General features: G+C 54.3%; 7 protein-coding genes across 7 annotated transcripts; 5 read left to right on the plus strand and 2 right to left on the minus strand.

Moving 5' to 3' along the window:
- The first annotated feature begins 115 nt into the window (after positions 1–115).
- CC84DRAFT_1203082 (calcium ATPase) lies at positions 116–4,071 on the plus strand. Its single transcript, XM_018181804.1, has 9 exons — positions 116–250; positions 303–488; positions 541–614; positions 664–992; positions 1,057–1,267; positions 1,318–1,829; positions 1,879–2,267; positions 2,326–3,214; positions 3,265–4,071. Exons 1-9 carry the CDS (start codon positions 228–230, stop codon positions 3,892–3,894), a joined length of 3,243 nt encoding a protein of 1,080 aa, XP_018041079.1. The 5' UTR covers positions 116–227; the 3' UTR covers positions 3,895–4,071.
- A 1,020-nt stretch (positions 4,072–5,091) lies between these two features.
- Positions 5,092–5,577, plus strand: CC84DRAFT_492243 (uncharacterized protein). Its single transcript, XM_018186504.1, has one exon. It carries the CDS (start codon positions 5,156–5,158, stop codon positions 5,411–5,413), a length of 258 nt encoding a protein of 85 aa, XP_018041080.1. The 5' UTR covers positions 5,092–5,155; the 3' UTR covers positions 5,414–5,577.
- Positions 5,578–6,403: 826 nt separating this feature from the next.
- Positions 6,404–7,594, plus strand: CC84DRAFT_1184654 (uncharacterized protein; the record flags this gene model as incomplete). Its single annotated transcript, XM_018180765.1, has 5 exons — positions 6,404–6,748; positions 6,797–6,993; positions 7,044–7,262; positions 7,317–7,495; positions 7,551–7,594. 5 exons carry the CDS (start codon positions 6,404–6,406, stop codon positions 7,592–7,594), a joined length of 984 nt encoding a protein of 327 aa, XP_018041081.1.
- Positions 7,595–8,161: 567 nt separating this feature from the next.
- On the minus strand, positions 8,162–9,431 carry CC84DRAFT_1237730 (CBD9-like protein). Its single transcript, XM_018183914.1, has 2 exons — positions 8,632–9,431; positions 8,162–8,577 (listed from the first exon to the last, which is right to left on the minus strand). The coding sequence occupies exons 1-2, from the start codon at positions 8,946–8,948 to the stop codon at positions 8,217–8,219; spliced, it is 678 nt and encodes a 225-aa protein (XP_018041082.1). The 5' UTR covers positions 8,949–9,431; the 3' UTR covers positions 8,162–8,216.
- Positions 9,432–11,279: 1,848 nt separating this feature from the next.
- Positions 11,280–11,994, plus strand: CC84DRAFT_1214018 (uncharacterized protein; the record flags this gene model as incomplete). The annotated part of the gene is made up of 3 exons (XM_018182599.1): positions 11,280–11,347; positions 11,406–11,511; positions 11,575–11,994. 3 exons carry the CDS (start codon positions 11,280–11,282, stop codon positions 11,992–11,994), a joined length of 594 nt encoding a protein of 197 aa, XP_018041083.1.
- Positions 11,995–13,093: 1,099 nt separating this feature from the next.
- CC84DRAFT_1113209 (transcription elongation factor Spt5) lies at positions 13,094–16,520 on the plus strand. The gene is made up of 3 exons (XM_018175345.1): positions 13,094–13,494; positions 13,542–15,007; positions 15,054–16,520. The coding sequence occupies exons 1-3, from the start codon at positions 13,300–13,302 to the stop codon at positions 16,288–16,290; spliced, it is 2,898 nt and encodes a 965-aa protein (XP_018041084.1). The 5' UTR covers positions 13,094–13,299; the 3' UTR covers positions 16,291–16,520.
- A 1,172-nt stretch (positions 16,521–17,692) lies between these two features.
- Positions 17,693–19,535, minus strand: CC84DRAFT_492313 (uncharacterized protein). Its single transcript, XM_018186506.1, has 3 exons — positions 19,103–19,535; positions 18,990–19,048; positions 17,693–18,942 (listed from the first exon to the last, which is right to left on the minus strand). The coding sequence occupies exons 1-3, from the start codon at positions 19,434–19,436 to the stop codon at positions 17,788–17,790; spliced, it is 1,548 nt and encodes a 515-aa protein (XP_018041085.1). The 5' UTR covers positions 19,437–19,535; the 3' UTR covers positions 17,693–17,787.
- Between the last annotated feature and the right edge of the window lie 95 nt (positions 19,536–19,630).

A 19,630-nucleotide genomic window follows, 5' to 3' on the forward strand; every position in this document is an offset into this window, starting at 1 on the left:
TACAGGGGCACAAACCTTTGCCGCGAAGGGTCTGAGCAGTAGCTACCTTTTCACTGCGTGATCTGCGTGATATAAATACAATCAACCTCCACTCGACACTCTCCTCCATTTCTACCTTCTTTCTTCGCCTCTTCTGCCGCTCCCTCCTTACTGCCTCCCCTTCAACACGCGCCCGCCCACTCAAACAGGCAGTTTACTGTCTCTTGAAGGCGCTCAAATTCCCTGCAATGGATAAAGAGGAGATCAAGCCGTGCGTGTCTCGAGGTGGTATGCGCTTGTACGTTCAGCTTACAAGTCTGCAGGGCTACCCGGATTCAATTCCAGGGCGACGAGGAAACCGGTCGAGTTGGTCGCGAACGCGACGCCTACCGTCATGACAGGCGCTTGTCGCGTGCATCCAGCGCGGGAAGTCTCTCGATCCACAGTGCAGGTGGTGGTACGAGGACTGTGCAACCGGAGACTGCCTTGCCTATCACCTACCGTACCCTGTGAGTGCTCACACTATAAGCAGTGCCAATGCGCATCACTGACGCCCCACAGCTCTATCGAAGTCGATGAAGCCCGAGACCAGAAACAGGAGATCGTGAAGAAGGCGAAGGAGCGCGCTGGTGTTGGTAAGTCTGTGCCTTTCTTCGTACAATACATTTGTCTAACCCATCGCAGAGCTCGTTGACCTAGAATGGCACACCATCTCCATTGACGAACTTCTTCGCCGCCTTTCGGTCACCCTCGGGCAAGGCCTCTCTCCAAACCAAGTCGCGCGCCGCCTCACTGAGCATGGCAAGAACAAGATGACGAAACCTCCATCGGGTCGCTTCGCAAAGATCATGGGCTACTTCTTTGGTGGCTTTGGTTCGATCCTTCTCATTGCCGGCATACTGGTATTTATTGCATGGAGGCCGCTTGGAAACCCACCCGCGAAGGCTAACCTTGCGCTTGCCATTGTCTTGATCATTGTCTTCTTCTTTCAGGCGGCGTTCAACGCATGGCAGGTGAGTCGCTGCATTTTATCTAGAAACTGTAGCTGTTGACAGGAACACTAACAAGGCATATCAGGACTGGAGCTCGGCACGAGTTATGGCTTCCATCGGAACCATGCTGCCGGACCAGTGTATCGTCGTTCGCAACGGATCTCAAGAGAGCATCTCGGCAATTGACCTGGTGCCTGGCGATATCGTGATCATCAAGCAGGGCAACAAGCTGCCTGCCGATGTTCGGTTCGTTGAAACGTCCAGCGATGCTATGTTCGACCGTGCAATCTTGACAGGTGCGCTCAATGTTCAACATTAAATATCAATTCCAACTAAAGTATGTCAGGTGAATCCGAACCTTGCCCTGCGACCACCGAAGCGACCGAAGACAATTACCTTGAGACACACAACATCGGTATGCAAGGTACTCATTGCATATCCGGGAGCTGCATTGGTATCTGCGTCGCTACCGGTGACAGCACTATCTTCGGTCGTATCGCAAAGCTTACCAGCGAGCCCAAGACTGGAATGACGCCGTTGCAGAAGGAGATCCTTCGGTTTGTGCTCATCATTTGTGTCTTCATCACATGCGTGGTCATCCTCATTGTTATCCTATGGGCAGCCTGGCTCCGGAAAGACTACCCTGACTGGATCGATGTTCCGCTCCTTATCGTTGACTGCGTCTCCTGCGCAGTAGCATTCATCCCTGAAGGTTTGCCCATTGCGCTCACGACTAGCTTGACGATTGTCGCGAACATCATGAGGAAGAACAAGATCCTTTGCAAGTCTCTGAAGACAGTCGAGACTCTGGGTGCTGTGTCAGTCATCTGTTCAGACAAGACTGGTACTTTGACCAAGGTACGTCACATCGTAACAACGTATCGGATTCTTGACCAACCTCAGACAGAACTCTATGGTCGTCACGGACATCTACGCTGGAGGGGAAGAATACACCCCTGAAGCAGCCCGCGATCTCATGGCAGTCATCCGATCCGAGAACAACATCGCTGCTCTTAGCAAGAAGCGTGAAGACGTTATGGAGGACCTTCGCATGTTGTCCGGTCTTTGTAACGCTGGTGAATTCGATGCTGCGACCATGCACCTGCCCATCAGCGAGCGAAAGATTAATGGTGATGCAACTGATCAGGCTATCTTGCGCCTGTCAGAGGGCCTCGGGTCCGTGGCCGAACTTCGCCAGACATACAAGAAGGTTTTCGAGATCGCTTTCAACAGCAAGAACAAGTTCATGGTGCGATTGATGGCGCCGGCATCGCAGGACGCAGCCAACAAGCAATGGTAAGCATCGAAAAGCTGGACGAATTTCAACCTACTCGGTTCGCTCACATTCTCTCAGCACACTCATGATCAAGGGAGCCCCGGACATCATTTTACCCCGCTGCAATTCGGTCGTCGGTGACCACGGGGAGGTTCTGCCATTGACTGATGCCCAAGGCCAGCGCATCGAACGGATCAAGGACGACTGGTCCCGACAAGGAAAGCGTGTCATCCTTCTCGCTCGCAAAAATACCGTGGCTCCTTTCTCCTCCAGCCCCGAGAAAGAGGTCCTCGTCGCAGCTCGCGAAGGCTTGACTTTTGTAGGCCTCCTCGGTATTGTCGATCCGCCGCGCGATGAGATCCCGTCCGTCGTCAACATCCTCCGTAACGCAGGCATCCGCATCTTCATGGTCACTGGTGACTTCAAGCTCACTGCTCAGGCTATTGCTGAAGAGTGCGGTATCATCTCTGACTCTGCGTCGGTTGATGACATATCGGCTTTGAGCAGGGAGGAGAAGAGCGGCTTCTCGCGTCGAGCTATGGTGTTGAGCGGTCCCGAACTAATGACCCTCAACGAGAACCAATGGGACCAGCTGTGTGATTATGAGGAGATTGTGTTCGCGCGAACTACGCCTGAACAGAAGCTTCGTATCGTCAAGGAGTTCCAGCACCGAGAGAACATCGTTGGTATGACTGGTGATGGTGTCAACGACGCTCCCTCGCTCAAAGCTGCTGATATCGGTATTGCCATGGGCAGCGGTAGCGATATCGCCATCGAGGCCGCTGACATGGTTCTTCTCGACTCGTTTGCCGCCATCGTCGCCGCCGTCGAGTACGGTCGTCTTGTCTACGACAACCTGAAGAAGACGATCTTGTACCTTCTGCCTGCTGGATCCTTCAGTGAGCTCTGGCCCGTCGTCACGAACGTCGCCTTTGGTATCCCGCAGATCCTCTCGTCCTTCCTGATGGTAAATCTTCATGCCCTCAACCCGCCCTGAACGTAGCTAATTCACCCCAGATCGTCATCTGCTGCTTCACCGACTGCGCAGCCGCCATAACCCTCGCCTATGAGAAGCCTGAATCCGACCTGATGTTGCGCCCGCCCCGCAGCCCCAAGAAAGACCGCCTCGTCAACACGCGCCTTATATTCCACGCATATTTCGTCGTCGGCCTCCTCGAGTGCTTCCTCTCCTTCACCATGGCCTTCTGGTACATGGAGCGCAAGGGCGTCCCGTTCACCGCCATGTGGCTCAAGTTCGGCGAGTACGATCCGCAGTACAACACCGACTACATCAACCAGACGGCCAACGAGGCTTCGAGTATCTATTTTGTCACGCTGGTAGTGATGCAGTTGTTCAATCTTCTCGCTACCCGCACACGCCGGCTCAGCATTTTCCAGCAGCCGCCGGTATTCAATAAGAAAACGCAGAATCTGCTGCTGTTCCCTGCGATGATCTTTGCGATTGTTGTCGTGTTTATCTTCTGCTACCCGCCTAGTGTGCAGGAGGCTATTGATACGACGACGATCCCGGTCGAGTATTGGTTCTTCCCTGTGGCGTTTGGTATCGGACTGCTGATGTTGGACGAGGCGAGGAAGTGGGCGATTCGGTCATACCCGCAAGGACTACTTGCTAGGTTGGCTTGGTAGAGTGGGAGGGAGAGGGCACCGGGCTCGAGCAGGCGGAGGAGCGTTGTTGATCATGGAGTAGGCGAGCATAGCTTGTATATGTTTCGATGGATTAAAGCCTGCTCGCAGTCACTGGTAGGCCCAAAATGGTTATAAAACAAATAACATCTTATACAATTCGGGGCGCTGTTACTTCAGCCTACAAATGGTGTCGTCATCCAACAGCAAGGCAGTGCTGCTGAGGATAGTGAATCCTGAGCTCCCGTGTACCCCGCAGAGCTGTGTTCGGTCATGGTCCAGTGGCCGAAGGCAAAGGCGGTCGAAGGGGTCAAAAGATCCACATTCGCTGACAGTAAAAACTTAGCTTTATCGCTATGGATCTTCTGAACAGTCTATCAGATAATAGTTCTATGCCTGTGTTTTGTGCCAGTCAGTGTGATCACTAGGACTGGACGGCCTCAGACAGTGCTGCCTCGGGGCTAGAGCTCCTACAAATCTCTTAACTTACTACAATGTACAGCTGTTATGCTTGAGCGGTGAGATCCAGCGCTAACAGTCCCAACTTTTCGTATAGTATTAGGTCAAAAGTTTGAAACCCGCGTTCCTCCACCTGGGGCAACGCAGTATGATCCAAACTCTGTTCAGGCGATGCGTCCGCCGGTGTGATGCAGGCCTCGCGCTCGCACACATCACCAGAGTCATCCCCTCCTCCCAGACGCGCAACCACCTCTCCAACCCACTAAGCACACCCCCATGATGCAAACACATCTCACCCCTTAGATACCCCCACCCAGCTTACTTTCTCCATCTACGTATTCTTCAGCAACCCAGTCCAGACGCCACGTCGGCAATTGCATTCCCTTCGCTCAGTACCCTATTACCACCTTCAGCCGCACGCATCGCCCCCTGCTTGCCTTGAATAATATTCATATTACGTTCCAAGGAACTTAGCATCAGCTCCGCATCCGCAGCCTGCACGCCCCAGACCCCACTCAGGACTTATTGCGCCACGCCTGTGAGAGGCCGGCTAAACAGGGGTTGTGGATCTAGGGTTGGCGGCGCATGGGTGGGGTGGGAATTTCTAGGTGGGACATGTGTGTGGATAATCGGGAGTCTCTCGCGCGAGGCCGATGTGCTCATATCTGGTGGATTGTTGGGCTGGGAGGTGTTGAGGTGGGTGACGGATGGTGGGTGACGGATGGTGGGTGACGGAGGAGTAGGGATTGGTAGGGAGCAGGCGCTGGGTTCGCGAAGGGCGCCTGCTCCGTAGACGGTGGTCTGTATGCACCCCACACGCAACTTTGCTTTGACTTCACACTTGGCGCTGATCGGCGGTCACTGTGCTACGACCGGATTGTTGAAATCGCTGGTCGGCGGAATGCTGGGAGTGACTGCGCACAGTAACAGAAATGAGTATTCGACCAGAATCAACGGGTTCCGATTTTGCAAAGTGTGTTGTCCGCACTCGCTTCGAAGTTCTTCACCAGTCATCGACAATAGGCATGATCTATGCGTGCATCATCGACGATGTAACACTTGAGCATTGATCCAGGTGCGCTGAGGCTCAAGAACGGACTGTGAGCCTACGGTACCCTGAAGCAGATCTACCCGAATCAAGAAGGAGGCTCCTCGAGGCTAAATCTACGAAAGACGTTTCGAACGATCGGAAATATAACGTTCCACGTGAGAAACGCTGGCTATCCTTGACCCTGTCCGCCGCCTGGAAGGAGGAGTTTTCCGAGCGATTTGCTGGAAGTGACAGCTGCACGGTCCATCGACTACCACCTTCTACCGATGTCGCTTCACTCGGCCGTCTGCCGTCTGCCGTCTGCCGTCTGACGTAGCTGCTCGTGGCTGTTGATTGTTCTATGATATTCCTGCAGCTGTGCCCAAGGGTAAGACTGCATGGTCAGAATCTTCGCTGCACACCTTTTCAGCAGCCTCCCATGCAGGATGCCTTCTCCACATGGATGTCCGCAACCCGATTCGCTATGCCAAGCTTCTTTACAACCATACATGGAATACCCGTTGCTTGGACCACTGTCACGGGATCGTTTTCGTGTCTTTCGTATGGACTGCAGGCATCCGGATCTCCGGACATCGAGATGACCATGCTGCGGCAATTTGATGCGAGCGCGTGGCAGAGCTCTGCCGTAGAACAACGCTTAGACAATCCAGAAGTCGGGGACCCCAGAGGTACCATGCGAGGAAACGGAGCTCATATCGGATGCGCCCAATCATTAGATGACTTAGATTAACCCCATATCTCGAGAAACTCAGCGACCAAGTTTTGGCGCTACCGGCAGTTAGCCTGTTGGTGGCAAATATCCCTGGATGTTGTTATAAGGAATCACTGGTATACATGGAGTCGATGTTCTCTGCGCCTCCGCTCTTTGAGATTCTATTCTACTAACCTTCGCTGTTCACGCTTTTGGTCAGGACATCACGACAATCACTAGTCACGATGCAGTGGGCTACCTTCACGGCTGTGGCCGCGCTTCTTGCACAGAATGTTAACGCTCAAGGCAACATGTTGCGATTCGCCTGCTCGCAACTTGTCGTCGAGCGAACGGATCCGCTCGTCAACCCTGGAATGAAATACACTCCCCATCTGCATCAGATTGTTGGTGGCAACAGCTTCAACGTTTCCATGGACCCCAACAATGATCCCGCCAAGCTCTCCACCTGCACGTCATGCTCCTTCGTCCAGGACAAGTCCAACTACTGGACAGCTGTTATGTTCTTCCACCACAAGAACGGATCGTACATCCGTGTCCCCCAGACTGGAAACGGCGGTCCCCAGGGCAAGCTCATCAACAAAGGCGGTCTTGACGTCTACTACATTCCCAGCGGCAAGACGACCGCTTTCAAGAAGGTAAGCTTTACATCTTACATGGAGTGGGATGTCACTGACTGATTGCAGGGCTTCCGCATGTTGGCTGGTTCCGCGACCAACACCGATGACAACAAGGTGTCAAAGGGCAACATCTGTCACCGGTGCTGGACGTCTCCCAACGAGAACACCTTCGTGGGTGCTCAGCCCTGCTCTGGCACCGACACTGTTGCCATTCCCTCGGATCCCAAGTGCAAGATGATCCGCCAGACCATTATCTTCCCCACGTGAGTCAACTTTCACACTGAAGCTTGGTCATGACCTAACAAAAATTTAGATGCTGGGACGGCAAGAACCTCGACTCTCCCGACCACCAGAGCCACGTCGCATACGGTCAAGGCTCTGGCGCTAGCGGCGGTGGTGCTTGCCCTTCGACGCATCCCGTCAAGCTTCCCCAGGTCATGTACGAGCTGATGTGGAACGTGACCAACTTCTCCGACAAGAGCCAGTGGCCCACCGACGGCTCCAAGCCCTTCGTGTACTCGATGAACCTTGGGTACGTACCTTCCTGTCCAAATCGTTTGCAGGACGTATGTTAACATTCTGACAGTGGCGCCGCCGCCCACGGCGACTACGTCTTTGGTTGGGAAGGCGACTCGCTCCAGAAGGCCATGGACAACGGCTGCAACCTCAATAACGCGTGCCCCAAGGCCGGCCTCACAACCCAGTCCGACGCCCAATACAGCGCGTGCACCAAGCAGCAGCAAGCGCCCGAGGACGTCGACGGCTGTATGTCTCCCTTCTCTCCTTGCTACCTCACTCTCATGCTAATTTCCTATCTCAGGGCTCAAGGCGCTCCCCATGGGCGACATGGCGATCAAGGCATAGGCTGTTGCTCGTTGGCACATTCAACCCATACCCCTGCTGGCTCCTCGCGTGCCGTCCCCACATGCTGTATATTGCGGTCTTCGGCAAGCACGCAGGATCCAGGCTAAATGCGGCAACGCGGATGTGGGGAACGTGGTGACTACGGGAGGCTGCATGGGGCGTTTTATAGTTTATTTTCATCGCTCGTCGCGCGCGGTGGTGTGTTTTTATGAGATTGGCTGCAAATAGTTAGAGTTGCATGCATCTTTCTTCCCTAGTCTTGACTTCTGCTTCGCGATTGTGTTTCCTCAAAGACTATTCAGTGAGCAGATGACCACCAAAGACGTTCCACACGGTGCAGTGGTCACAATGCTGTGAAAAAGCGCGCACACGTCATTGCTGAAGTTGCAGTACCATTGAGACGTACGGGGGAGTGAGTAGCAGTGAGAAAATAGGGCGGCGACCTAGAGACACCCTACGATGCATTCCGAAGCGTAATTGCCAAGCGCGTTTCGCCATAGTGTCGCATGCCCGAGATCCCATATGAGCTACACAAGAAGGCTTCGTGGTTCAATGCAAGACATGTATATTGAGAACTACGTACTCTACAACGCCACTCGCTACATTCCACCTCGCTTCTCCCTCAAAGCGGTCCATCGACAAATACCACACCTTCCCTTGCAGCAGAGACCCCGTTCCTCGCTAGCAGCGCATCAAAGTTCGGGTTCTGGCCTTGCGAGAAGTCGTTGGTGAAGTAGTTCGGCGTGTCGTGCACCGGAATCGTCGACGTGTTTGACGACGGCGACGACGCCTTGCCCGTAGAATAGGCAAAGGCAAGGCGCGAGCTGCCGGTCGGCGAGATCCGTACGGATCCAGAGCTACCGGTCCAGGTGGTGCAGCCGGCACATTTGGCGGTGAACTGCCAGTGCGAGCCGTTGACTTTGTTGCCTGTGTTGAGCAGGGTGTAGGTGGCACCGGTGTAGGCCATGGGGGTGCTGTGTCCACTGTCCCGTGTATTAGTCTCTCGCATGTTTTCGCGTGTGGGAGGCGGGACTTACGTAGCCCATCGCGAGGAAACGGTTGCTTTTTGGCCGTTGGGGTATGCGACGGTCAGCGGGTTTTTGACCATGTTGCCGCCCCAGGCGAGACCTATCCAGCCAAGTTGGTTGGGAACCACGGCCTGAATGACGGCGTTGTAGGGGCCCGAGGGTGCATTGCTAGGGAGCGCGAAGCGGAAGACAATGTTGGCCGAGAGAGAAAATGCGGCTTTGTACTCGGAGAAGGTAAATCCGGTCTCTTGGTCGACGTATGTGATGGTTCCTTCAGCTCGTGGCTGCACCCCAGTCGACGGACGTCCAAAAGCTGTAACTTTCATGAGTGAAGACTCAAATAACGGTTCTTTGGCCAAGACCCACCAAGACCAGCCAAAGCTGCGAGCGCGAGCGAAAACTTCATTCTGAGCGATCCAATTTGTTCAGAGGGAACTTGCTATGAGTTCGGAAGATGACGAGTGCTCTTGTGACAGGTAAGAAGGGACCTCGTATCACTATCGTCACAAAGAAAGATGGGCACGATCATGATTTTAGTACCGTACAGCTTGCCAAGATCTATCTGTCATTATCCTGCTCAAGTTCCGGGTCTGGGGCTCGAGTTCGGCTGCGATAGACAAGCACATGCGTACGATAGACTAGTAGGACTTCCAGGTGGCATCCCAGTTCACGCGTGACTATTGATGACAACCTGGGTAGGAAGGCGGTTTTGCAAGCGAGACGGTGGTCTGGTCTGAAGAGGAAAGCTTTGATTGCATACGGTGTGATGCCTGCCTTTGGCATCACGATCTCTCAGTAGTCTGACAAGCCGCCGTGGCGAAGTGCTTGGTTCGAGAAGGTCATGGAGAATCGCGTAATAGTGATTTGGAGTGTTCTGAGAGGCCAAGTGATTTAACCGTATAGTATGTGGAGTGGCCGTTAGATGGAGTAATAAGTAATGCTGGCTTTAAATAGCCGAAGTCTGCAACTTCATACCTGGCAGCCACGAGGACCATGATCACCTTGTGAAGCTGATTCGACAAGAAAATTGTATAAATTGATTCGATTCTTAGCGAATGTCAGCGCACCTATGATGTGGATTTGCATTCGAACCTTGCGTCGGCGGCGTAGACTTTTCAAAGCCTCCTCCGTCCTGGCAAGGGGCCATGCTTCTAGAGCACGAGGCTGGCGCATCTGGAATCTAGGGAGCTGTCATGGTTCTTGAATCCCTGGTCCCTGGTCCATGCAGTGCTTGACAGGCCTCCACATACTTCTATGTGGGGCGTGGGGAGAGAAGGCCCTCGTTGAAAGAGTTATAATTTGGAATCTTCAGCCTTTCGGAAGCCGGTGCACTGTACAACGGAGGCCTCTCCCGGGTTTTAAGAGTCAAGATTGACAAAAATAGATCCTGAACAGTCCGATCCATCTGCTATCCATATTGTCGCATGGACGGCTAGGAGTCTAATCTCTGAGTCGCATAGTAGCGGCCGAAGTCGCGTCGAAATAGCCTCGAATACGATATATCCAAGCTCAGATGCTTACCTCAGGTATCGTTATTCCCAAAACGTTGTCCAAGAACTTTTGGGAATGAGTAATTTAGAGGTGTCGAAGCACTTGGACTGAGGAATCCAGCACCAGCCCGGAAGGTGGGATGCCGCGTTGCTGATTCCGGCTCAGCATAACAGCGACGTTGTTGGGATTTCTCTTGAGAATTCTTTGCTAGAACGTGTGCAGTCCCCGAAGTATCAGGTGACTGTCATTTAAAAGTTGCTTGGGGTGAGAACATGATAGTTTGTGGATAAGACCCCGGCCCTCCTTCTCCGGCTCACCAAGAAGTTTAAGTCCGCCCACAACATATTCAAGCTAATTTAGCAATGTATAGTGTTGACGGTCAGCTACCTCGATAGTCAAGTGGTGTCAAATCCACAGAGCTAGTTCCTTCAAGGAGAGTGCACAACACAAGTGATCGAGACGTTTAGTGGTCGACCAAGCGCACGCCGTTTTCTGGAATGATCACCTGGCTGGTTATATCTGTGGTGTAAAGGGAGAGGACCTCTTTGACGCTGGTGGATCGCCTTCTACCACTAACAGGTCTTCGTCTGATTGAAATGACAAAACATCTTCACCTTTGTGGGGCTTTAATCTTTAGAAAGTTTCAATTTTGGCTGTCCGCCCTGGCTCCAACTCACAGTGGTGATGTCTCTCGGTCAAATTGAAACGAGCAGTGTCTGTCTTCGTCAGTATTGCTTGACGTAGGCTAAGATAGACAACATGCTGCTAAATGGTGTTGAACTGCGTGTTGTGGCACCATACATCAGGTCCATGCTTACTGACAGGTTTTTCCTCCTGCCAGGCTGGGCGGGGCAGTGTTGCGGAATGAGTAAGGATATTTGGCGAGCGTGGTGGCATATGAAAGAGAATCGCCCAACGCTGATTAGGCATGATACGCTGTTCGAAAAAGCTCGTGACGTGTGTCACAAACGGAACTTTTGTAGAAGTGTAGGCCAACTTGCAGTCGGCAATCCTATCACTGCTGAGGAAGGCTGGTGACCACGGTGGACGATGCGCAGAAGGCCCAGAGAGGACACCCCGAGGATAACATAAGCTTTCCCGACAGTAAGACAATGTTGAGAGCAGAATTGCGTGGAGGCCCTTTTGAACGCAGCTGCTTCTCCCTCATGTTGAAACGCTCTTGGCACTCCAAGCGGAGAGCTACGCTTTCCAAGAACGATCCATCTTTTGGCGAGTAAGTCGCAGCTTGCGACCCCCTCGCGACCGATACAAAAGCTAACGAGTATACACAGAGTTCTACATAGCAAGCAGCTGACCTTTCTCATCGGTCCAGAAGAGACACCCGTTGTTCTAGATGCTGGCGCCATCGCTAGGCTCTCCAAGCCTTTGAACTGCCTAGTGAACGGAAGAAGTGCTCAAAGCTGAGAAAAAGTCGCTCGCTTCACAGATCTTCACGTCCAGGACTTCCAGCGCATCTTCGAGTTCTCTTACCGTGGGACCTACACAAATCCCAAGCCCGAGCGGTTTTCCAATGAAGAGGTCGATACATGCAAAGACGCATTTCGCCTAGCTGACCCGATCTTGACGATCCACAAGGACGATGTCGAAGACGATATCGAAGAGCCCGCTGAGCCTCTTGAACCTTCTGAACCAAGTCTCGATCCCAGCGTCTTCGAGTACGCCTGGAGCCCCAAGCACGCATTCTGGACTTTCAATATTCATTCCGGCGCGAGGTTCAAGTACCCTGGTGTCTCCCAGGAGAGCAAATCGTGGAGAGAAAACTTTGCCCCGGTGCTTTTAGCCTATGCTCGTTTGTATGCATTTGCAGAGCAATATCTGGTACCGGCGCTCAAGGAAATTGCTCTTTCAAACTTATGCTAGACACTGTCGGTCTATATACTGTTCGCATCCGGTCTCGAAGCGATCGTGCAGCTCGCACGATTCGCATACGACAGTTACTATATTCCGGACAGGGAAGGCAAGACTGTTGTTCCGCTGAGACAGCTTGCGGTTGCCTACGTGGTTGCACAACACAAGTATTTCCTTGATTTCCCTGCTCATCGGAAACTACTGGAGGGCCGCAACGAGTATGCTACGGATTTCATCAACCATATTACGAGATGGGCTGACCCCGACTGTATATATTGGGCCTCTTGGGGGGTGTGAAGGAAGCGAAAAGGAAAATCGGTACATTCGCAAGCTTGGGCCGTTCCAGCAGGCGTGGCCTTGTCGACAATCGGGCACAGAACATGCACGTGTTGTTCCTGTTCGCTCCAATAGCTGAAGTGTTGGTTAGCAGGCATTCTTGGGTAGTCGTCCATGGCCAAGCTGGACATCAGCCCGGTAGCTCACCTGTCCTTTCACCGAGAAGACAAGCAACGAACTCTTACTTCGCCTCCATGAGGCGAGCTCTGAAACTGCATAGTCATTCGACCCGGCCCGTTCCCAGGTGACTTTGCTAGCGTAGACATTACCTATACTATCTGATTGGGATCAGCAATTGGTATGACGTGAGTATGATCGCAACCTTGCTCAGTCACGGCTCCATCTCATCTAGGCCAAACTTGCTCTCCAAGGCCAATGCGTGCGCCTCGCAAGTGCAAGGTGGGCATGCGCTTTCATGGGCGGTCATCCACGCGTGAACCCATTGATCACGTAGGTACTACCTCAATCAAGAGGAGATGCACAACACGCATACATATCAACATGGCGTCATAGCTAAAGAAAACTGAAACTGCAGTCACGAGGGCGGCCGAGGGCAGTAGGGCAGGGAAAGAGCAGATGCGAGACGACTGCCACGAGCAGAAACGCGAGAGATCTGACCCGATCGAGCATGTCGGCGATTGCAACGAGGGAGAAATCCGCAGGCTGCAGCTGAGCTGGGCCCGGCGCGCCAAGATGCGGCTAGGGCGCACGGGCCCGGGGCGCGGCATCGTTCTTTGGACGCTCCGCGACTTTGACAGTTTATAACAAAGCCGCCGCCCGCGCACCGTCGACGACCCCCTCCTTCCCTTTTCCCTCAGCTTCTCTTGCTGCCAAGCGCTGGTCAGCTCTGCGCCTCGGAACCAATCATCGCGCTTCTCCGAATCCGCGAGCCCTGGGCCTCGCTCGCTCACCTGCGACGAGCCACTCGCAACCCTCAGTGGAAGGGGCCAGCCTCCGCGCGACACGCGCTCTCCTGCCACCATGTCCGACTATGAGTCCGACGGCGAGGACTTCAACCCGCAGCCCGAAGTAGACGAGGACGATGTGGCCCCAAGGAACGACCGCATGCCTGCCATCGACGATGATGAAGACGACGCGCCGGAAGAAGCTGGCGAAGAGAACGAAGAGGACGACGAGGACGAAGAGGATGAGGAAGACGAGGAAGACGAGGTTGTGGTAAGACGAGCCGCGACCGCACTCGGGAATGCGCTGACATGAGACAGACACGCCCCAAAAAACGAAAGAAGTTGATGCGGCGCAACCAGTTCATCGAGGAGGAGGCCGAAGTTGACGAGGACGAAGATGAGGAGGAGGACGAGAACGACGACTTCGCCGATGAGGTCCACCCAGACGACTTGCTCGAGGCCACCCAGGCCGACCTCGACGATCGCCATCACCGCGAACTAGACAACCGGCGACAGGCGGAGCAGAACATGGATGCCGAGGAGGTGGCCAGGGCAATGGACGAGAAGTATCGCCGGCGCGAGATGATGAGCGCTCGTCGATCAGCGGCAGGCACAGTACCGACATCGCAACCCACCGTCGATGATCCTTCGATTTGGGTCCTGAAATGTCGCCCGGGCAAAGAGCGCGAGGTTATCATGTCAATCATGAAGCGAATCGACGAGCGGCTTCGTTACGGACGCCCATGCCACGTCTATTCCGCTTTCGAGCGTGGAGGCTCCATGTCAGGATACATCTACGTCGAGGCCGACGCAAAACAAGACATGATGGCTATAGTGGACGGTGTCATCCACCTTTTCCTGGGAACACAGCCACTCTCCATCGAGGTAAAGGAGCGACCAGATCTTCTACGCAAACGCAAGCGCACGACGCTAGAGCCGGGCAAGTTCGTCCGTGTCGCCCGCGGTCCTTACAAGGGTGATCTTGCGAAGATATACGAAGTTAGTGAAAACGGTATCAGTTGCACCCTGCAGATCGTTCCGCGTCTCGACTATGGTCTAAACGAAGATGCGAATGCTGCTGATGGCGGAAAACGCAAGCGCCCGGCTTTCGGTCGTGTCACAGATCGTCCCCCACAGAAGCTTTTCAGTGAGGCCGACGCGAAGAAGCGGCACGCGAGTAAAATGCGGATGATAGGGGGAGGCAACCAAAGAACGATCGAGTACAAGGGAGAACAATACGTCGGCGGCTTCCTTTACAAAGAACACAATGTCAACGCCGTTTCCGCCGAGAATGTCAACCCGCGAATGGAGGAGTTGCAATGGTTTGCCACTCCGACCACCGATGGGGCAGACGGCATGGATCTTCTGGCAGTCCAGGCTGCACAAAAGGCTGGACAATCGGGCTCCAACTTTGTCGCCGGCGACAACGTGGAGGTCTACGATGGCGAACAAAAGGGTCTCAAGGGTACCACTGTTACCTCCAAGGGCGACATCGTAACGATCCGCGTCACAGAAGGTGATCTGAAAGGACGACAAATCGATACTCCGGTCAGGACCCTTCGTAAATTGTTCCGTGATGGCGACCACGTGAAGGTCATCGGTGGGAGCAAGTACATCGACGAAGTTGGTATGATCACCAAAATTAGGGACGATAAGATCACCCTGCTCTGCGATTCTACTCAGACCGAAATCACCGTTTTCAGCAAGGACTTGAAGCGCGCCGCGGACTCGGCTACCATTGGACCAAATTCACAATTCGACCTGTTCGATCTGGTGCAGATTGAGTATGTATCACACATCTTCGTTTTTGTATATTCGCTAACTATACAGTGCCTCGACCGTGGGTTGCGTCATCAAGGTTGATCGCGAAGTTTTGCGTGTTTTGGACCAGCAAAACGAGGTCCGCACCCTCTTGCATACCCAAGTGTCAGGTATCGTTGGGCGCAACAACAGGGCCGTTGCGACCGATCGAGATGGTTCCGAAATCCGAAACGATGACTCTGTCAAGGAGCATGGTGGAGAAAACCGGACCGGAAAAGTCATCTACATTCATCGCGGTCAACTTTTCGTGCAGAACCGGGAATACAACGAAAATTCTGGCGTGTTCGTGACTCGTAGCACGAACGTCGTTACGATGGCCGCCAAAAGTGGACGCGCTCAGGTAGGTGGGCCTGACCTCAGCGGCATCAACCCTGCCCTACAGCAACCAAATGGCGGCCCCGGAGCCATGGCTCCACCCCAAACGCGGACCTTTGGAAGAGACAGGATGATCGGCAAAACTGTGACCGTTCGAAAGGGTCCCTACAAGGGCCTGCTCGGTATTGTCAAAGACACCATGAATGACGAAGCCCGCATCGAATTGCACACCAAGAACAAGCAAATTTCGATCAAGAAGGATCTCCTCACCGTCAAAGACCCCATCACGGGCAACAGCACCGACCTCGGCGGCAAGTTCCCGAACCGCTCGCGGGGCGGATATGGTGGTGCTACGCCCTACAACGGTGGCGGCGGCGGCCGCACGCCTGCCTGGGGCGGTGCGTCTCGGAACGGTCCGTCCTGGGGCGGCGCGACACCCGCTGCTGGGGGTGGTGGTGGTGGACGCACTCCAGCCTGGGGCGGAGGCGGCGGCCGGACACCCGGATGGGGCGGCGGCGACGGCTCGCGGACAGCCTACGGCGGCGCAACTGCATACGGCGGGGCGACTGCGTATGGCGGGGCGACTGCGTACGGCGGGAACGACGGCTCAGGCACGTCGTACGGTGGCTTCAACTCAGGCTCCCGGACGCCGGCATGGGGCGCGGGCGCTGCCTCCTCATCTTCAAAGTCGACTTCGAACCTCAGCGCCCCGACGCCCGCCGCGTACTCTGCGCCTACGCCTGGCGGGTACGGAGCGTACAGTGCACCTACGCCGGGCGGACCCCCGCTGGATGCGCCGACGCCTGGGAACTACAGCGCTCCCACGCCGGGTAACTATTCGGCGCCTACACCGGGTGATTACTACACTACGCCTGCTGCGGCGCCGACGCCGGGGGCTTGGGGCGGGGACGAGGATCCGCGGTATGATTAGGGACGTCAAGTCCGTGCAGGGGGAGAGATGGGAGGGGGAATCTGTATGATAGATGGGGCTTGACCCTGAACCTGGGTCAACAGTGAGGACGGGTCTGCGGTAGTCTCGTAGCGTGTGTCTGCGTTTACTTGCTGTGTTTGCATTGCGGGCGTCACACGTCAAACTGACATTCTGAAAACGGAGAATCTCGAGTCGCAGCGGCATACATGGCTCGATCTTGTAGGAATTCCATCTTTCATTATTGACTATGAAAACCGTCTTTTGTGCGTGTGACGAGGGCTTCCGCGAACTACTCGTCGGCACCCAGCAACGCATGGCATGTCATGAGGGCTGGGACGTGCGGGGTGCTAGAGGACCAAGCCCAGCCAGTGGGTGTGGGAGGGAGGGAGGTGGGGACTGAGGGATGCTGAACATGGCCTTGCCGTCTCTGCTGTTCCGGCGTTGGGCTAGGATTTTCCGCCTGCGACGTATGCACTGTTGGCTAGAATTTCAATGCTCGTACCGACCTCCTTAGGTCACGCTGGCGGGGATCTTCACGTCTATCCAAAGAAGGGGACTTGAAGACGCTGGTGGAGGTAGTTGGTGGTCAAGCTTGCGTGGAAGTAGAATAGTCGAATTGGTGGTGAGTGTTCAAGACTGGGACGGGATGCGAGATGAAAGACCAAACTTTTATTCAGCTCTACCTACAGATGCGCATCGCGTTGGACTGAAAGAACAACAAAGTGGGAAGAAAGAAGTGTGGCGCTGCGTCCAGAGTAATTCAGCTTAGTCGGGTTGCGGGCGAAGAAGGGGAAGGACGGAGAGTGTCATTTACACCCAACCGACGCGTTGTCTACTATGTGATGGGATGGCTGCTGTCTTTCGCCCGCGCTTGTTTGGCTGTCGCATTATGAAGGAAGAGAAGAAAGAAGCAACAAGTGTGTTAAGGTACAATTAGGTCGAGAGTCTGACAAGGTGCTGTAGTGCGAAGCGAAGAAAGGAGAGCTCGACTTGCAGCCACTGGATTGTGCCGATTTTTTTTATGTGCGGGGTCAGATTCGAGACGCGGCTCCGACGCCGGAACTGTCAAGATGGAGAGAAGAAGCGGAGGACCATACCAAAAGAAGCAAATACTGGCAGTGCAAAATGCGTCCGGTCTCCTGACATATGCAGCACTGGGCGCGTTGTTGGTGTGGGACTCGCGTGCAAGGTGTGACGCGAAGAAATTGCTTTGTTGAACGCGAAACCTGCGCACAAGCCGAGACTTGCGTCGGAGTTGGAAAAGCAGATAACTGATGCTGCAGCAGCACCAGCTCCGAGTGCGGCATCAGGGTGGAGAGGTGCTTGTGCGGGCCAGCGACTCGCTGCTCATAGGCTAAATATATGCCACGCGGCTCTCCCTCTTCCTCTTTGCGAAAGAGGGGAGATGTGGGGCGCGGAAGCGACCCCCCATGTAACCTCTGCTGTATAGGCGTCCGAGTCTACCCTGCGTCCACTGTGGTAAAGGCTGCCCCCCAATCACTTGTTGCAGTGCTCTGTGCACGTTTTCCGTACGACCCATTTCTCCCAAAACTTCCTTTGTGAGTAGGTGACGACGACACCGTTGTCGCCGAGGACTTCCACGCTGTCAGTGTGGCTGCAGTTGCACCAAGGGACCGAGGCTGGCGTGTCGGGAGACATTGGTGGGAAGTGGATGTCGCCGCCTTGCTCTGGCTCATCAGCATCTGAGTCTTCTTCGACCGAGTCTATACTCTCCTGGTCGTCGTGATCGCTGTGTTGATAGGCCGAGTGAATAACATCGTCGTCCTCGTCCTCGTGAGGGTCGAAGCCATCGCTGTAACCATCGCTGCTGCTGTCACTGGCCATGAATTGATCGTCGGGTACCTCCACACCCATGACCAACTGCTCATCAAAGTTCTTTTCGTAGTCGATACGCCGCAGGCTAACCCAATCTAATCTCGGCATGTCCGTTCTCAGAAACCCGAGTACGTCCTGCCACCTGCTACCATCCTTGAGTAGCACGTCTCTGAGCCTAAGTCCGCGAAGCTTCTCTCGATGCCTTTGTGCAAAGGCTATGATCTCGTCAGCGTCAAGTCTCCAAGACTGGATGCCGAAAGCGAGCAGCTTATCCCATTTGATGTTGTGGAAGACCTCTTCGAGAGGCAGACTCAACGGCCTGTGTGACGGAAACCCTATGTGCAGGGCTTGCATGTTTTTAGCGGCGCTAAACACTGCCCTAGACAAAGTGGAAAGTGCCCGCATACGATTGTCTAGATCCGTACCGTCGTCAAAATGCAGTTCTAGGCAAGTCAATCGTTCCGCGAGAACACTTAGTGTTGATGGCGGATCGTTTACGGCCCCTAGGACGCTTTGCGGACTCAGCATCGGCGATGAGAAGCGAGAGCAGGGGGATTTGTTCGCAAGTAAAGCGGCACCAATGGTCTTGGTGGAATGTGAACAGGCTGGTGCCCACCTGAGCTCGACCAAGGTGCTTAAAGGGTCATGTTCCCGGATATAGGATATGAGCATTCCATCTTGCTGGTCTTGCAGTCGAAGTATCTGCACATGTTGAAGCGATGTGAAAGCCGATATTGCTTTATTTAGAACACGGGCGTCCTCTTCGGTCTCGACGATCTCTTTCTGCTCTTTAACTTTTTGGACAAAGTGTCTGACCTGCATGGACTCAGCACAAGCGATCAGGCGATGTTCATGAGACGCACATCGAGTGTTCCGAGATTTTGGGGTAGTGCCGGCAACAGTTCGCGCACGCGTGCTCGTCCTGTGATCTTGTCAGTCACGCGTGCATGTTTGAGAACAGCAGGTGGACCACAACCTTCAACGTAAAAAAATGGTACCATGTAGCTGAACTTTTTGACATGTTCGGCGAGGTGCTGCTGGCTGGCGATGTTTTCTAGACGCTTCAGGCCTTTGCGTGAGAAGCGTGTGGTGACGCGCGAGAACTGATGAACCGCCCCCAAATCGGAAAACCTCTTGCATGCTAGCCGGAAGTTGGCAATATCCTGAGACTGGTCCGGGTCCGGGTCTGGGGGCAGCTCAAAACTTTCTTGGGAGAGATAGGCGCGCCGGTCCGGTCCTATGGGCTTTTCAGGATCGATGTGATCGAGTATCTCGCGTAGGAGCTCGTTGGAAAGGTTGAGAATACACATAGCGTGGCGATTGCACCATCGACTGCCGAGGAAATCAAATCAGAGGCAATACGAGGGGAGGAAACACCAGGGTGAAGGGAAGGCGGATTTATGCTGGACGGGGGAGATTGTGGCCGGCGGCGTGGACGCAAAGGTTGCTGCAATGGCGCTGTCCTTCAGCTGGCGGCGTGGTGTTGTCGCTGGTCTCCGGGCGC

The sequence above is a fragment of the Paraphaeosphaeria sporulosa genome (assembly GCF_001642045.1).
Source record: "Paraphaeosphaeria sporulosa strain AP3s5-JAC2a unplaced genomic scaffold CC84scaffold_2, whole genome shotgun sequence".
Taxonomy (NCBI): domain Eukaryota; kingdom Fungi; phylum Ascomycota; class Dothideomycetes; order Pleosporales; family Didymosphaeriaceae; genus Paraphaeosphaeria; species Paraphaeosphaeria sporulosa.

Coding starts and splice junctions, on each gene's coding strand:
- CC84DRAFT_1203082 (XM_018181804.1), top strand. CDS start 228: ATGGATAAAGAGGAGATCAAGCC. Junction 2,268..2,325: donor GACGCAGCCAACAAGCAATG/GTAAGCATCGAA, acceptor ACATTCTCTCAG/CACACTCATGATCAAGGGAG. Junction 3,215..3,264: donor TCCTCTCGTCCTTCCTGATG/GTAAATCTTCAT, acceptor AATTCACCCCAG/ATCGTCATCTGCTGCTTCAC.
- CC84DRAFT_492243 (XM_018186504.1), top strand. CDS start 5,156: ATGCACCCCACACGCAACTTTGCTTTGACTTCACACTTGGCGCTGATC.
- CC84DRAFT_1237730 (XM_018183914.1), bottom strand. CDS start 8,948: ATGAAAGTTACAGCTTTTGGACGTCCGTCGACTGGGGTGCAGCCACGA. Junction 8,578..8,631: donor GTTTCCTCGCGATGGGCTAC/GTAAGTCCCGCC, acceptor TACACGGGACAG/TGGACACAGCACCCCCATGG.
- CC84DRAFT_1113209 (XM_018175345.1), top strand. CDS start 13,300: ATGTCCGACTATGAGTCCGACGGCGAGGACTTCAACCCGCAGCCCGAA. Junction 13,495..13,541: donor ACGAGGAAGACGAGGTTGTG/GTAAGACGAGCC, acceptor GACATGAGACAG/ACACGCCCCAAAAAACGAAA. Junction 15,008..15,053: donor TTCGATCTGGTGCAGATTGA/GTATGTATCACA, acceptor CTAACTATACAG/TGCCTCGACCGTGGGTTGCG.
- CC84DRAFT_492313 (XM_018186506.1), bottom strand. CDS start 19,436: ATGTGTATTCTCAACCTTTCCAACGAGCTCCTACGCGAGATACTCGAT. Junction 19,049..19,102: donor ACCATTTTTTTACGTTGAAG/GTTGTGGTCCAC, acceptor ACAAGATCACAG/GACGAGCACGCGTGCGCGAA. Junction 18,943..18,989: donor AAAATCTCGGAACACTCGAT/GTGCGTCTCATG, acceptor GAGTCCATGCAG/GTCAGACACTTTGTCCAAAA.